This window comes from Tenrec ecaudatus, chromosome 2 (genome assembly GCF_050624435.1).
Source record: "Tenrec ecaudatus isolate mTenEca1 chromosome 2, mTenEca1.hap1, whole genome shotgun sequence".
In the NCBI taxonomy this organism is placed as follows: domain Eukaryota; kingdom Metazoa; phylum Chordata; class Mammalia; order Afrosoricida; family Tenrecidae; genus Tenrec; species Tenrec ecaudatus.
The window spans coordinates 89,695,135-89,710,181 of NC_134531.1; the positions used below are offsets into that span (position 1 = coordinate 89,695,135).

Genomic DNA, 15,047 nt, shown 5'->3' on the forward strand with positions numbered 1-15,047 from the left:
ATTTTATCAGTTAATCTTTAAAACTAACTTTTTTTTGTGAATAGCATTATATAAACAGATTTTAACCATGTAGAAAGGTTAAGAAACTTACCTAAAGTCATTCATTTAATCTGTGATATTTAGGATTTGATGCTAAAGAGTCTGATTTCAGAGTCCTGATTTATTTATTCTATGAGTTTCCACAACCTTTAAAAAAATACATGCATATACAGTGAATTTACAAGATTTATATAATGTGATTTTTTTCTTTTAATAATTATTAATTGGGAATTGATGCAGATATCATATTTCATATTCAATCATGTCCATCAGAATTGTACATTTGCTACCTCAATCCCTTTCCAAACATTTCTAATCTCCATGGGCTCCCTGTCGTCATCTCCCATCCCCTAGTCACCACCACTGACCTCCCTGCCCCCTGAGTCCCTGGTTCTACTTGCTATCTCTTTCGAAGCCATAACTCTTTTTGAATTTTTATGAGTAGTTCACAGATGCTCCATGAACCTGCTCCGTAAAGGAATGAACCAGACTGTGTCGTGCGTCCTCTGCTCAAACAGCTCCATTTGGCATACCAAAAATTTGCTTTTGCCAGCACCTAGCCTAGATACAAAGAAGTTGGTTTGATGTGTCAAAATGATATCTTCTAAGTTTGCACTTTGTCTTGGTGCCACCTGAGTTATCCATTCTCACCTCTTACCCTCTCTCAGGTGTTTCATCCCCAACATCTATGCAGCGCTGTTCACGGCTGCCCTGGTGCCCCTGCTGTGCCTCGTGGTGGTGTTTGTGGTGTTCATCCACGCCTACCAGGTGAAGCCGCAGTGGAAAGCATACGACGATGTCTTCAGAGGGAGAACGAATGCTGCAGGTTTGAAAGGAACTATATTTACCCTTCAGTGGTGGGAAATTTTTAATGGTGGAGAAATTGCCCTGAGTGATTTTTACTGTTCTTTTTATTAAAAATTTTTTAAAGGGATTAAGATTAAGTTCAACCTTAAGTTCTGAAGCCTTAAGCTATAGAAGTCAAGCTATAGACTTTGAGTTTGTTTCTTGGCACTTACTGACATCCCATTTCAGTGTTGGTTCCAGTGTTGTCCTTAAGATATGAAGGTCCAAGTAAATGAGTCACAGCCTTTGGAAACTGGCTCCAAAGTTTTCTTCAACTCAAGCATGAAGACCTGTTTTCCACTTAGGGGATCTTATATAGTTCTCTTGGGTTCTGGGACTCCTTCAGAGCCGAACCAACTGCTGCGATGCTCACGGGTGCTTTACTTCACATGTGGAGTCCTGCGTCTGCGGACAGATGTTTTAAAACATGTGTAATCAGACAGCTTCATAAGTGGCTACACATGTCTGGTTACTTACGCATACGAGTCTTTCCAGCTCAAATTGGCTTTCGCTGCAGCTCATTTTTTCCCTCTGAATCATAGTTAGCACAGGTTTTTATGATTTGGGGTTTTATTTTGTTTGGGGTTTGTTTCTTTGGTTGTTTTTCCTTAATATTAGCACCTCCTAGGATTTTTCTTAAATAGGAACAATAACCATACACCTAAATATTCATTCTAAGGTGTTCTGTGATTATCGGGGATTTTAGGGAGAATTTTAAAAGCCCTTGGTGTAGGAGCCCGCATAGACAAGTCAAGAAGATGAGGCACCTCTTTTCAAAACGTTTACAAATCTGAAGCCAAATGAAAAAGCTGTCATCCGAGAGTTCTTACATTTTAAGTGTTTTACAGAATTTAAACAAAATACCATATATGAAGTCCTTAGAATAGTGTCTAATCCATGGCTAGTTCAATAGATACTGCCTCTTATGTAATAATAAAATTGTGAATTGGATTCCCTCACTCTCCATTACAACCATTCAAGGTCCCCCATTGTTGCCCAAAAGAAACGTCCAGTCTCAGCCTATGAGACCATCCGTCCTTACGGTCCACCTCCAGGCCATCTTTTCATCTGAAAACTAGTTACTGCTTATCCTACTTTCTGATCACGTCGATTTAACTAATGATTCAAATTGCCTGATACTGTCATCCTTGCTCATGCCTGGAACCCTCTCCTTAGAAAGTAGCAAGACTGCTCATTACTAGTCGGCTGTACTCATTGACACAGGGAACTATGGAGAGGTGAGAGAGCTAGAAGTAGGTGAAGGACGAAGGCTCTCCATTAGCTCTCCCAAATCTAGCCAAATAAACCCATACCCAAGTAACAGTGGTGTACTTGATATACGTGTAAGCTGAGTGCCCATTTATTTTCAGTTGCCGCATACCCACGTGAAAGTTAGACAACGAATAAGGAAGGTAAAGAATTGATGCGTTTGAATTATGGTGTTAGCGATAAATGTTGACAGTGCCTGGGACTGTCTTGGAAGAAGTACAGGCAGGATGTCCTTAGACGCACAGTTGACAAGAATTTGTCTCACTTACTTTGAACTTGTTATTAGGAAAGACCAGTCCTTGCTTGGCAAATTAGAAGGTTAGCCAATAAAAAGGGAAGGCCCCCAAGGAATGAGATGACAGATTGACACAGCGGCTGCAGCATGGGGCTCAAAGATAACCACAGCTGGGTGAGCACGGTGCCAGAGCGGGCGGTCTTTCATACGTACTTGGGGTTGCTTTGACCCCACGCTGACTCCCGGGAGCCTGACCACAACAGGAAGATCCCTCAATCCCACTTCCAACAAGATCCAAGTTCTGGATACACTCCGTATGCTACCTCTTCTGTGAAGACTCTATAATTAATTGCCTCTTAGTAGGTCATACGAAGTAAGAATTATCTTCATTCATTTAGGCCTTTGAAGTACTTTGCACCTGTAGCTATGATATAGCTTACCTTATGTCACTTTAAAGTGTGGTGCTGACTTGTTTGGAAGTCAGGTGCAAGATGCCAGTTTTCTTAATTTTGACTTCTTTGAAGGGAAAGACCATTTATTATTCATCTTTGAACTCCCAGGGCCTGGTGGTGTAGTGGTTAAAATTGGGCTGCTGCCTTCAAGGGGAACAGTTCAAACCACCAGCAGCTCCTCAGGAGAGAGCGTTCTACTCTCATAAAAAGTTACAGCTCCAGAAACGCACTAGAGTAGCTCCGTCCTGTCCTATCGGGTCACTATGAATTGACATCAACTCAGTGGCAATACATTTGGGGTTTTCATATGCTCAGGGACTAGCATACTCATCCCAATTCATTTGTGGATAAACAAATGAATGAATGTTAATCAACATATCATAAAACCATATACTTGTGGGAGTGGATAATCAAGCTGAATTAAAAAGAAGGATCTGTTATTGAAAGTGTAAATTAAGAGGTTTAGGGATTGATCTGATCCCATGTATCCCTTTGAGAAAACAGTGAGGAGACCACATCTGACACCCCCCTCCCCCAGCTACAGAAGGGAGAAGGAAAAATCCATCTCCACCTGACCCCAGGCCTGTTGCCACAAGGCAGAAAGGTCAAACATGCCACCACGCGCCAGCCTTCTTCTCCCCAGCGTCCTACTCTGCTGAGCTCAATAATTCACTGCAGTGGATCCACAGAACTCCCAGACAGTATGCATGATGAAGGGGGATTTGGGAAAGCTCTACTTTTATCACAAGAAGATCAGAAAGCATTAAAGATTCAGTCATTGCTCCACAGCGCCACTTTTAAACCAGCACCCATGTCTCTCGCTAGTCCTTGTCTTCTCTGCCACGTGGTCCCTTGACCTCTGGTCTCCACAGGCCAGGAACCCTGCCTGCTACTCAGGCCACAGTCTCAGAATTTCAGCATTGCTCCTCTGCTGTCTCCTGGTCTCCTTTCCTCGACCTCTGGTCTCAGTGTGCATCCTTTGCTCTGTCCCGCAGTCTGCATGCTGTACCCTCTGATGCCTTTGGTCTCAGTCTCCACTAACATGGTCCACTCGTGGCTTTTTCTCTTTGATAGTCCTAGGATATCTCTTTGTTCCTGGACCTCCTTATAGCCAGGGAAGTGGCAACTAAAACTGACCAATCCCCTCTGTTAGTGTTACACCTGCCCTATTTCCATAGTCCCACCCCATCATTCGGTGGTAGTTACAGAGACATGGATACAAGAGTCAAATTAAGAAATTGCACTTAACCATACCTGTTGATATTTATGTTTATACAGTAAGACTTTCCCCATAATCCCAAATATGTATCTATACCATTAACCAATGACCTTGTCATTTATATATATATATATATATATAAATATATTTTTTTTTTAACAATATAAACCCATCTCCATCTGAAAGTGGAGGAAAGTACTTACCTTAAATCCAAAATCTCCAGATAGATATCCATATATATATATTCTACCAAGGGCTATGGATGCAGTCTTTGGAGCTTTCTGTTTAAATTCCGTCACACTAGCCAATAAGCGATCCTGTTAAGACAGCACTATAAATACTAGGTTTGTTCACTGCCCCATTCCATATGCGTAGCAGCTGTAGCACATCGAGAAAATTAAGCATTGGATGACCATCTCTGTGGGTAAGAGATTGAGCAGGAATACAAAGTAGTACCCTAGCCCTGGGGCGGGGGGTGGGGGAAGCCATGAACCGCATGTCCTCTGGCTCCAGAACGAGGGGAATTCAGGAGGACATGACTTGCTGTGGTGGTGCGTCAGATAATTCCCAATGCAAATACCAAGGAGCCAGGCACAGGGCTACCGCGATACCTTGATCCTTTGGTTTGTAGGAATGTTGGATCCCACAGAGTATGCAGAGCATCTCATGAGCTGCAGCTACAATATCACTAAAGGGATACGAGACCAAATTCATAAAAATAAATCCTCTGTAGATACTGGGATCCGGGAGAGGGTTTGGTGGAGGCAATCACAAACCATTGGACAAGAGGCAGCCAAAGAGGGAAGGAGAAAATACAAGCCTAGAAACAAGCACAACTACTGATTTTTTAAAAATCATTTTATTGGGGGCTTGTACAATTCTTATCACAATCCATCCGTCCATCCATTGTGTCAAGCACATATGTACATTTGTTGCCATCATCATTTTCAAAACATTTGCCTTCTACTTGAGCCCTTAATATCAGCTGCTCATTTCCCCCTCCCTCCCCACTCCCCCTTAACTCATGAACCCTTCATCATTCATAAATTATTATTATTTTGTCATATGTAACAATGTCCAGTGACTCCCCCCACCCTCTTCTCTGCTGTCCAACTCCCAGGGAGGAGGTCATACATAGATTCTTGTAATCAGTTCCCCGTTTCTATCCCACATTCCCTCCACCCTCCAGGCATCGCCATTCTCACCACTGGTCCTGGAGGAGTCATCTATCCTGAATTCCCTGTGTTTCCAACAACTACTGATCTTACCTACAACCTAAGACTTCTTCCTCACAAAGATGGCCCTTAAAAACATGAATTTAATCTAGAAAAGAGTTAAAGAGTGAAACGATCTGTAAATAACTGAGTAAGTAGATCAGGGTTCTCAAAGATGAAGTGAAAGTCCGTTTGATGAACTGAAACCCTGCCGGGGTGCCACCTAGCTGAGGTTTTGTCCTACTGACCGATGCTTTGCATTCCCTACCATTCACCACTGACGCTGGCCGGGTCGTGACTGTAGTGTGTTTATATAGTTGTGCACTGTTCCGTGTTTCCGAACACTGATCGTTCCCCCAAAGAAACTTTGTACCCCTTAGCACTCAGCCCTCACCCCCACTCCCCAACTCCCGGGAGCCGTTCATCTGTTTCGCCTTGTCCTTGTCAACTCAAGGAGCATGAATCGCATTCTGAGAAAACTGTTTTCAAATATATAAACCACAAGTAGTGAATCCATTCTTTACTTACAAAAAGGCTGTTTTCCAGCGTTATAAAAGTGTGCTAAGTCTTCAGTATGCTTGGTTCAGTGTTGTCAGGGTTTCACTTTACTGTTTAACCAGCTCTAAGATGTGCTACGAGGAGAAAAGGTCAACGTACAAGGGTAATTCAAACAGTGTTGGGGCTGGAGTTGAAGTTCACAGATGTGCAGGTTTATTACAAACAAAAGCACCTGGAGTCAGTGAGCCTCTCAGCAGTACCTGTGTCCTAGTCTCCCCAGAGTGCCTTAAATTAAAGGGGTCCAAACAGTGGCTTTTAAGACCATAGGCTGCCCCCGTTAAATTCAAGGCACAGAGGTCAGCGCAGCAAATGTCATGACTCTTTTCATTTTGTTGGTTTGGGGTGTTTGTTTTTTAATACCAAATGGGGTCATATCAATTGGTTATCTTGTTCTCAAAGAACACAGGATGACCACAGAGGCTTAAGATGAAGTATTAAGAAAACTGCAAACTGGGTTGGTGTCAAAAGGGCCAGGAAAGTTGCTCTGGGGAATTGTGTTTGTTCCCATTACAGCAACGCACTTGTTCATTGTCCCAGAAGCAAGGGCTATCTTAATGGGAATTCCATTGGAAAACCTGACCTAATCTACCCTCTCACAACATCCATTGAGTGGGTGCTGACTCATAGTGATCCTGTAGAACAGGCTAGAACTGCCCTGTGAGTTTTCCAGACTGTAACTGGCAAACAAAAGATGAGGAGTAGAAAGCTCCATGTTTCTCCCACGGAGTGACTGGTGGTTTTGAACTGCCGACCTTGTGGATCACAGCTGAACTCGTGCCCACTGTGCCAGCAGTGGTATTGCCCTGAGATCACTCCTGCAGACTTCTTTAATTCCCCAAACCCAGAACACATTTGAGTCCCTCCGAAATGGCCAGATCTGCCGCTTTGACGGGGTGTAAATCAAGGGGTGCAGGTTTGTTCAGAGAAGCTAGAGATGGAAATGCCGCATTTAGAAGTATATAGACCTAGGTGGGTCATGGGTCTGTAGTTTTTAAAAATACAGATTTCTGTGATTTTGAAGCATGACTTTCTTACCCGCACACAGTCTCCTGAGAGTCCAAGCTGCTTTTGGTTTGTTGTCGTTAGTGATCAGCATGGCTGTGTCATTGGTTTTCCTTTGAGATGTGGTTTGGGGAGCAGATGCAGTGAGTTAACACTTGCACCAGCCATATGTGAATAACCGGTGAGATCCTATCCAGATCTTGCTTGACTTCAATAGAACTGTTCTCTCAACGACTTACTCCTTTCTGCAGATTGGATGCTCCTGACAACAGGGACTTCACATCAACAAGTTTGTTGTCTATGATGAATATTAATATTGTCCCTTTATCCTCTCAACTTGGTGACTTTTCCACTCCTGACCAGTACTAATGTGAAAAATTCAAATGTCCTCAATGAGATACAAAGGAAAGATTTCCACCATCTCGTCCTGAGCGTAGCCTGGAAGAGTTATGGTGGATTGGTTTTGTGGCTCTTTTAATAACGTGGTGCTGTGAAAACCATAATTTGTGCAGGACTGTTCCTCCTGGTGAGATTCAGTCATCTCCCCTCCTTTCAGGGGGTTGAGGGCATTGAGAAAGAGTCACTGAGTCATGATAAAGGTATTTTCTCTGAGCTAAATTTCAAATATCTCAAATAGCATTTTCCACAAAGCCTGTAATTTAGGGTTTGGTTTTGATCTCTGGCAATGATAAGCTTGTCTCTCCTTTCAGGTTCATTAGAATTTACTGGCTCATTTCTGATCCATCAGCCAGTTCTATGTGAGGAATGATTCATGCAACAGGGAAGGAAAATGGATTTGAATAAAAAGAGGAAGTAGGTGGTTACAAACCCATATAAAAATCCCACGCGTTGGCTTCAATGTGATATATAAAAATGCAAAAGTAGCGTGGTTCAGCTCGCAGTATTTTAGTGAATCTGAGGTTTCCAGATATTCTGTTTTTGAGCACTAAAGGTGTGTGCCTGCCACAAGGCGTGGTATTTTCAATCACCTCATATGCATGCAAAGACTGGGCAGTGGATAAGGAAGACTAGAGAGGAATTGATGCGTTTAAGGTATGGTGTCGGCAGAGGATATTGTGTCTCTATCATGGACTTCTGGAAGAACAGAAATAACTGTCTTAGACTCACAGTCACAGTGCTCCTGAGAAGCAAAGATGGCGAGACTTTATTTCCTGTTCTTTGGCCATGGCATCAGGCATCATACTGGATAAAGCAGAGAGGGTCAGCAACATTCTTCAAAGAGCGGGACTGACACAGCGACTGCTCCCATAGGTACAGATAGCAACAAGTGTGAGCATGGCGTTTTGTGGCCCAGCCGGTCACTGTAACTCGGAGCTGACTTGACGACGCCTGACAACAGCAGCAGTCTTGTAACCTCTACCTGGTAACATATTTGAGGACAGGTACTTTAATTTCTTCTGAAGTTCTCTTTAGAGTGAACAATACTAATAACAGCAGAAATTAAGATTTCACGGTGCTCCTAAAAATCAATGAAAACATCTCAGTGAGTGTTACCAGTTTGGGTCCCTACCATCCCAAATTTTGAGTTACAGACATGAATGTTTTAAAAATACAGTTAAAAGAAGTGCAGTGAAATCCAAAGGCAATAGAGGAGGAAAGACACCCGGCAAATGAAACACACACTCTGATGTCCTTTCCAAAATGACTGCCCCCCCCACTATTTTTCTCTCGATGTACATATTACTCCTCACATCAAAATGTAGTCTATTTCTCCATCCTTTAAATCTAAGCTGGCGTTGGGCCTCCATATGCCAATCGAATGTGGCCAAAACAATGCTGTCCCGTAATGGTGCTAGCCTTGAAGAACCTGAAAGCATCTCCGTCCCAGAAGCCAGCTGCAGGCAACAAGTTCAATTACCTTGAGACCACCGTGATGCGTGCGAGGAATTGTTAGATTTCTTGGGCGGGAAAGACCTCGGTTCTTGGCTTCACACGAGAAAGAGTTCGTGCCAAAGTCCGGGTTGTGACCCAAGTGGGCTTTTATAAAGGACAGAAGAAGGTTTAGGTTTTACATTTACTAGACACGGGCAACCTCCTGGGACTGCACCCACGTGCTGTGCAAGCCAGAGAGAGACGGCTGAGCGAAGGCCGAGGAGCAGCGGGGGAAGAGAGAGGTGGTCTCCAAGTTCACGCCCTTAGCGGTAGTCAATGGTACTTGTTGGCCGCCTTGGCTGAATTCTGCCCACCTGGCCTACTTGGGACCCACCCAGGTGTACCCTCTCCCTGACTGAGGGCCTGAATTGGCGCATGCCCCATAGCGTTTATTGGCTTCCAACTTCCTGTAGGAGTTCCTTGGTATGTGGGGGAAGAACCCCCGTGCCTGTCTCTAGCGCCCAACAGGCTTCAGGTAATTGTGCGGAGAATGCCCCTGAGGAGGTCTCTTCTGTCAGTCTCCATTGCTTCAGGCAGCTGATTTTAGGCATGTGGGTCAAGTAGTCCTCTTGTGTTCCACTCCCAATAAACACAACCCAGCGGGGAAATTTCCCAACCTAGGTTACAAAACTGTGAAAAACGGTCCGTCAGGATTTCCAGACACTAAGTTTGAGGGTGGTTTATGACACAGGAACGGAGCCTTGGTGGCACGGTGGTGAAAGCATTTGACTGCCATCTCAAAGGTCGCTGGTCGGAACCCAGCCACTGCCCCCTGTGGGAAAAATATGGAAGTGCACTTTCATAAAGATGGACAGCCGCGTGGGCACAGTCTACTCTGTCCTGTGCCGGGGCGAGGGCTTGGAACTGACTGGATAGCAATGGGTCTACAGGCCACTAATAATAAACACTCTGGTCCCGATGTCCTCGGTATTCTCACATCAAGTTTGTAAGAAAACAGTATTAAAAGAGCCATGGAATTTTCCCACAAAAGTCTTGAAGCCCCCTCATATATCATTTTCATTTTAAGTTCCTTTTTTTTTTTTTGGAAAGCCAGGGTTTATAAATAAGATTGAACAAATGCACCATGACTCTCTTTCCTAAAACAAAATTGAGGATTCAGTAAAAGTGATCCTATCTAGTAATAGTACGTGCTTGAAAAGAAGCCAGAAGGACCAACATAACAGGTTCCACATGTCCTTGGCAGCACGCCTCTTGTTTGCAGTCTGCTCCCAGGTTCCTATTGCTGAAAATAAGAAAGACAATGCCTAGAGACCTCAGGAGAGCCCCCAAGCTTCTGCACAGATTTAGACAGACTTCCCACGGTTAGCCAGGGGGGGGGGGAATCCAAAATATTTAAAGAGACCAAATGAATGCTCTTCTATCTATGCCATCAATCTTCAGAGATGCAAAGTAGACATTTTTGAAAGTGAAAGAGAATATGGAATCATTCAATAGGCATTTATTGTCTTAATTATTTCCAAAAACAGAGATTTGTTCTTAGATCATTTTTTAAAATCCCAAAACAGTAAAATGAGTTTCCTGAGGCTTTATTACATCAAAGTCAGTAAAAATAAAATCATAGGGTGGAAAGAAAACTTAAATTTGTTTGATCAAAGGGGACTGATAATTTGTGGCAGAGCTGGATCTTTTTAGAACTCAAAATTCTTGATTTTTTTTTAGCCTGTGAATGCTCTTTGACATAGTCACACACATTCTGATGAGGATGAGGGTAGTTCTCAGCTCCTGCTTTTTCAGGAGAAATTGGAAACAGTTAAGTGAAAAAGTTTGACGGTGGATATGGTAGGGTTGAAAGAAAATCAGGCTGGAACTGCAGGTATGTGGCAGATGTGAATTTTCTTGGTTCCTGGTTATCCTCACCTCTGTCATTGTCATCAACATACTCATTGTTACCAGTTAAGATTAAATATATATCTGGCACTGTGCTGAGTATTTTATTCATATTATCTCAAGTAATTTTTACAAGAACCCTCTGAAGTGTGTGGTATTATTCTCATATGTCAGACAATTGAACCAAGAGAAAGAGATGCTCAGAAATGTGTCCAAGTTCATGTAGAGAGACTTAGAACCGAATCCAAGTTCACGAAACTGTTGCACTCTGGAATTGGGGTTGGAACAACAGGTGGCTCATAAACTCTCTGGTATAGCACCAGTGCTTTACCCACGGCCATTTTATTAGCACAATGTTCATTGATAATAACTTGTAAAGATTATATGAAACCGAATTTGTGTTCGACTTCATTTCCCAGAAAGAATTAGCTGTGATCTGTGCCAAAAAGGTCTTCCTTCATCTAATTTCCATAAAGGGCTTTACCTCCTGTTTATGAAACTGAAGGATCCAGTTTATAAAGTTTCTCAATGGGCTAATTCACATAAATTAATTAATCCATATGAATTAATCAGTACACACTTTAGAATAGACTAAGTACTCAATATGTGTTAGTGTTTTATTACCATAACTCTTTAAATATTTAATCGATGCAGAATATAGTCAGAGTAGTCAACTCCATTTTTCCGGGCACTTCCTAAATATCCTTCAAATGTGTTTGTTTTTCTTTGATTAGTTCCCACAGTGGTTAAAGCACTCAGCTCCTAACCCAAAGGTCAGCACTTCAAACCCACCAGCAGCTCTGTGGGGAAGAGTCCTAAACCTGCTTCAGCAAATATTTATAGCCTTCACAGCCCTGCGAGGCAGTTCTACCCTGTTTTTTTGGTCACTGTGAGTTGAAATTGACATGATGGCAATGGGCTCTGGTTTGGGGGCATTTTTTGGAGGTGGGGCCAAGGCTTGAAAGGGGGAGGAGTCTCTGAGTTATAACCCTAATCATGTCACACTTAGGCTATTGCCACACACTCAAAACTGATGACCCTTGGCTTTTGTCTGTGCCCATGCAACACGGAGGCACTCTGAAAGGCAAAAGTGATCATTTCATTAAAATCATCCAATGCAACCTTTAGACTAACATAAAACAACAGTTCCTCCTATTATATCTCCATATCAGCTCTCTCTGTGGTCCACTGTTCTCAAGTAGGTGCCTAGTCTGAAAGTGACATGATTTCTGAGAAGTTTGTGCTTCAGGAACCAAGTATATTTATTCATGCTTGCTGAATTACTCAGTTATAATGGTAAGGGGAAGGAAATGAAACTGAAACTAATTTTTATCTTGATACCCATCATAAATGGGTTTCAGTAAGGTATACACGGAAGATAGGAGCCCTGGTGGACTAGTGACCACCCCCCCACCCCCCTCCGACACACACACAGTCTTTCTCGTGTGGAGCTGCTGGTGGTTTCGAAATGCCGACCCTGCAGATCATAGCCCATCCATGAAAAATGAAGGTGCATTTGACCTTTGAAAAGGCGAGGTATGCCAGGAAAGCGAGCATTGCTGAGGAGTATCAGACGTTCCTTAACCCCCAGTGTGGTTGACATCTCCTGTTGCCAATTGCATGCAATTTCCATGCCTGCTTGACTCAGAAATTCAATAGAATCTTCCTAATTTTTAATAATTTTTGTAGCTATGCTAAAGTGAGTTTTTCATATGTTTCTCTGAAGTTTCTCTCCAAATTAATAAAAAGTTTCCATTTTAATCTCCTGGCATACCTTGCTTTTTCAAAGGTCAACCCCTCCTTCATTTATTATGGAAAAATTAACAACGAAGCATTACTTTCTATCCCTTTGAAAGCTACATAAAAGAGTTGTTCATGTTTATTGCTTTGATCTAAGAACACATTCCCTTTTTCCTTTATGGATGACTGAAGTCTTCCATTGAACTCTTGGCCGATGCAAATGCAATCTTTTAATTTTTTTATTTTTTACAAAATGTGTTTCTCTAGGATTGATATTTGTATTGTATACATTGCCAAAGAATGCATATAAAAGTCTGCTAGAAAATGGAAAATATATTTTTCCAGAAAATTTTATATTGGCCTGTTTATGCCATTGACAACACTATAGTTACCCTTGACCTAGCGGATGAGTCACCACCGCTGGCATCAACCTGGTGATCCTGTCAAACACCATGACTCTCTAAGCGGCCAAATCCCAATATCCTAGGTTTCAATTACATTCTTGATTTGCAAATTTTTCCATGTGTTATTTATTGCCACTCTCGTTATTTAAAGTTGTTTTCAATTATAATTCAGTGCCTGTAGAATATTTTAAGATTGATACAATCACAAAATAATAGTTGATGTGATCCTCTTCTAATAAAAGTAATCAGCTGCTACAATAGTAAAGAGAAGATCCCCACATAAAGGAGAACAAATTTGCTAAGATTAGAGAACTATGAATGGGGGCCAATACAGGGCGCTAGCAATTATATGCTAAGTTTCTCTAAAAATAAAGTTGAATGGGCTAAAATTACATTTTTATAATATAGTGTGCGTTTGTTTTTCAGAAGTAATTGACGTCATATCAAAAATAATACTTTAATTTCATTGGACCAAAAGGTATTAGGATGCTGTGTGATCCTTTCTGCTTGCCAACTACCTGCAATTTCCATGTCAATTTGACTCAGAAAGTCAATAAGATATTGCTAATTTTTTATAATTTTTGTAGCTAGGCTAACGTGAGTTTTTCATATAGTCCTCTCCAAATTAAGCACCCTTTCGTTTTCCTTGAAACTAGTTGCAAGAGGTTACTCCTTTCCATAAATCTTGTTCTTACATGCCGTTGAGTCAACCTGACTCAATAGTGACTCCATGCATAACACATTGAAACCTTGCCCAGTCCTGCGCCATCTCGTGTTGTCATTAGGTGACAACGCATCAACTCCGACCCATAGCAGCCCTGCACGCAAGAGTAAGAAACACGGCATGGTCCTGCTGGTCCTCGCCATCCTCACAGTAACGCAGCCACCGTGTCGATCCGTCTTGTTGAGGGCCTTCCTCTTTTTCACCGTCCCTCCACTTGTTGAAACAGGCAAACAGGCTATACTTCCCCAGGAGCTGGTCTCCTGAGACCCATCTAGGAGGACGCCCAAAATATTCGTATTCTTCTTACGCATCAAGGACTCTAGTTACCTGCTTACTCATTTCTTGTGTTCTTAAAACTATGCTTTTTCTCACACTGCCCGCTTCCTATTACTTTGCCTAAGACTTTTCTTCCTCCCCCTTCCTGGGGCACCCTTTCCCGCGCTTCATTTCTCTGACCACAACTTCTTTTCTGTCAACTTGTTTGTTATGTTCCTGTGTCCTCGCTTCCCTGGAACCTTCAGTGTCCTTACAGAATCCCATCTGTAACCTGCCATGAACTTTTCAGGGATCTTTTCCGTAGCTCCCACCTTTCCTCACAGACTTCAGTTCCTGCTCTAGCAGTCGTTCCAGGTTCCAGCTCAGATTATGTCTGTTAGCCAGCTAATCCATATACTCTATCATGAGGAGATGAGACTTTCTACTCTCATAATGAGTTACAGTCTTGGGAACCCACAAGAGCAGTTCTGCCTGGTTCTCTAGGGTCACTATGGATGGCGATCAACTCTAGATTGCAGTGTGTGGGGTGGTGGCTGTTGTTGCTGCTTATAATGAATATTGATTTATTCTAAGGTGCTTTAACTAGGCCATCTTTACTTTTCCCAAATGCTTTCGAATAGCATTAATTGATTCTTAAGTCATCTTGGAAACAGATTCTGGTGCCCATAAATCTTAAAACCTCTTTGTGTGTGTGATTTAAGGAGAACAGTTATTAACTTTTTAAAATGTTGTGTGTGTAGGTATATATTTCGCTAAAAGATCATTTTATTGAGGCTCCTACAACTCTTATCACACCCATATATCATCTGTATCAGGCATGTTTGTACATATGTTGCCATCCTTCTTTTCTAGACATTCGTGTCTACTGAGCCCCTGTTATCAGCTCCTCTTTCCCTCCCTTCCTCCCCCATCCTTGTGACCCCTTGATAGATTATAAATTAATGTTATTTTCATATTTCACATTGGCCGCTGTCTCCCTTCCTCCATGGTTTCTGTTGTTCCTCTCCCTGGAGGCGTGTGGTGGGGTTCTGTGTCCGTCATTGTGATCAGTTCTTCCTTCCTCCCCTACCCCCTCCCCTCCTGGTATCACTATTCCCATTTTAAAACCGTGTATGATCACTCACTGTACACGTGATACGGATCCCTGGTGGCTCAGAGGGGAAGGCATCAGACTGTTAGCTACAAGATCAGCAATTCAAAGCCACAGGCTGCTCCACAGGAGAAAGATGACAAGATTTGAAGCATCGGGAAACCTGGGAAGTGCTTCTTCGCAGTCCTCTCAGGGGGCTGTGCGCCAGAATTGATGGTATGGCAAACCCATCCAAGGT

At 42.6% G+C, this 15,047-nt stretch overlaps 1 protein-coding gene across 1 annotated transcript in view; it reads left to right on the top strand.

Annotated features, from left to right (window-relative positions):
* ADGRV1 (adhesion G protein-coupled receptor V1) overlaps window positions 1-15,047 on the top strand; it is a 724,059-nt gene that overhangs the window by 596,593 nt on the left and 112,419 nt on the right. The window contains exon 88 of the mRNA XM_075542665.1: window positions 708-865. Coding sequence (XP_075398780.1) covers window positions 708-865 — 158 coding nt within the window. The remainder of the gene's footprint in view (window positions 1-707; window positions 866-15,047) is intronic.